At 49.7% G+C, this 2,346-nt stretch overlaps 1 protein-coding gene across 1 annotated transcript in view; it reads right to left on the bottom strand.

Moving 5' to 3' along the window:
* Positions 1–2,346, bottom strand: part of Tctn2 (tectonic family member 2) — a 28,234-nt gene that overhangs the window by 14,559 nt on the left and 11,329 nt on the right. The window contains exon 8 of the mRNA XM_021186903.1: positions 1,398–1,539. Within this exon, the coding sequence (XP_021042562.1) occupies positions 1,398–1,539 (142 nt within the window). The remainder of the gene's footprint in view (positions 1–1,397; positions 1,540–2,346) is intronic.

The raw sequence follows: 2,346 nt of genomic DNA, 5'->3' as shown, positions 1-2,346 counted from the left end.
GAGGGAGGGAGGGAGGGAGGAAGGGAGGGAGGGAAAAAGAGGAGGAAGGAAGAAGGGGAGGAGGAAGACAAGGAGGAAGAGTGCTTCGATGCAACCATGCCTGTGGTGAGACCCCTCCCGCCCTCTCCCCACTCCCACACCATCAGAGGCTGGAGTCCCTCTGCTCTGCCCCTCACTACACCTGCACAGGAGGATGGCAAGGGCGGGTACCAGCCCTGTGCTGGGGCTCTGCAGGAAGAGGAGGAGCCTTGGGGAGGAATTTACACGGAGCAGCCACTTTGGGAGAACGTTATGTGCCCTAAACGCATCAAGTAAACTGCACAGCATGGTGATACCATTCACAGGACCGTGCCTAAGGAAAATGAAAATCTATCCCACAGAACTGTGTCTCCAAGTGCTTACTCCAGCACTGGTCCCAAAACCTGGAAGTGGCGATGCCCACAAACGGACAAAGAAATATAGCTGAGCCATACAACAGAATGATACTCTTGCCCCACCCCTCCAAGAAAAAACAGCACAGATTTGTGCTTTCAAACGATGATGATAAGCCGGGCAGTTGTAATGGACACTTTTGATCCTAGCAATCGGAAAGCAGAAGCCAGTAGATCTCTGAGTTTGAGGCCAGCCTGGACTCACCATGAGTTTGAGGCCAGCCAGGGCTACAGTGAGAAGCCCTATTTTGAAAAAAACAAAGAAAAAAAAAGCATAAAGGGAAGAGGAAGTCTGGGGTGGATGAGGTCCTGAGCAATGTATATTTTGACATAAACATGGACTCTGAGACCCACTGGCACACGATAAACTGGCAAAGCCATTACCCATATGAGCCAGGCTCAAAACACACAGCAAAGCTTTCTTTGGGCGTCCCAGGATAAGTGTTTATGAACGATTCACCTGCATGTGCAGAGACTAGCAAGTGGGGGTCCCTCCTAGACATTTACAGCCTGACACCGAAGCCTCCAGAGACCTCCAGAGACCAGCTAACCTCCCCCTGCCATGGTTCCTAATGCACACACTGAGGTGTTGCTCAATCAGACTGAACTCTTCCCATGAAAACACCATCCCTGGGCCTGGAGAGATGGCTCAGTGGTTAAGAGCACTGACTACTCTTCTAAGAGCACTGACTGCTCTTCTAGAGGTCCTGAGTTCAATTCCCAGCACCCACATGGTGGCTCACAACCATCTGTAATGGGATCTGATGCCCTCTTCTGCTGTCTGAAGACAGCTACAGTGTACTCATATACATAAAATAAATAATTTTTTTAAAAAAAGGAGAAGAAAATGCCATCCTCGACCAACAGATGAACCATCACCGGATGCTAAGCCAGTGGCTTCCACACAGGAGAAGCAGAACTTCTCTATTAACTACACCATCCTAACTGTAAGGGCAGCCAGCCTACCTCCTGTCGTGCGGATCTTCACGTTCTCGGGGACAATTCCATCTCTTCCGTGGTGCACTTCTAGGTCCATGGTACATATACTGTCAAAATTCCTCAGGAAAGCCACAGGAGCATCCTGTAGACACTGCCCAGCTAGAGACACCTGAGGGCAAAGGACAACTCCAGGACATTGATTTCAACTGATTTCTTCCTCCCATCTTAGAAAGTCTTTCCTCCAAGCTTGGTGTTCCAGCCTGCAATCTCCGCCCTCAGGAGCTTGGGGGCAGGAGTGCTCAGAGCTCAGGACCAGCACAGGCTGTAGAGTGAGACCCTACCTTGGGGCTAGCCTACTCCAAGTTGCTCTCTTCTGTCTGGCCCTATGGCTGGATACTGTCTCCAGTAAGTACCCACGGTGACCAACTTTAGGGAGCCAAGATCTGGAAGCCACTACTAACAGTTAAGTGTTCTCTAGGTCACCCGGGGACAGACCCTGGCCATGTCCCCTAACCATACAAATCAAGACATATTTAACCTCAGTTGTGTGCCATCACAACCTGATTTTGGAGGGAGATGGGAAAGCCATTGCCTCTACTGCTAAGCACCACTTCCTGCCCCCAGGCAGTCTCAATAACATAAAAAACGGGTTCATAGGGCTAGACGTGGTAGCTCACATCTTTAATCTCAGCAGGAAGATCCCTGGGAGTTCAAGGCCAGCCTGGTCTACAAAGTGAGTCCAGGACAGCCAGGGCTACACAGAGAAACCCTGTCTTGAACTACTGAGAAAACAAAATCAAAAATGGTCCACAGGACTAACAGACAAGCCGTCCAACATCACTTCTGTATTAGTTAGGGTTTTACTGCTGTGAACAGACACCATGACCAAGGCAAGTCTTATAAAAACAACATTTAATTGGGGCTAGCTTACAGGTTCAGAGGTTCAGTCCATTATCATCAAGGCAGGAGCATGGCA

Source organism: Mus pahari, chromosome 23 (genome assembly GCF_900095145.1).
Source record: "Mus pahari chromosome 23, PAHARI_EIJ_v1.1, whole genome shotgun sequence".
In the NCBI taxonomy this organism is placed as follows: Eukaryota; Metazoa; Chordata; class Mammalia; order Rodentia; family Muridae; genus Mus; species Mus pahari.
The sequence above is the reverse complement of the archived record's forward strand: the minus strand, read 5'-3'. Positions and strand labels throughout refer to the sequence as shown.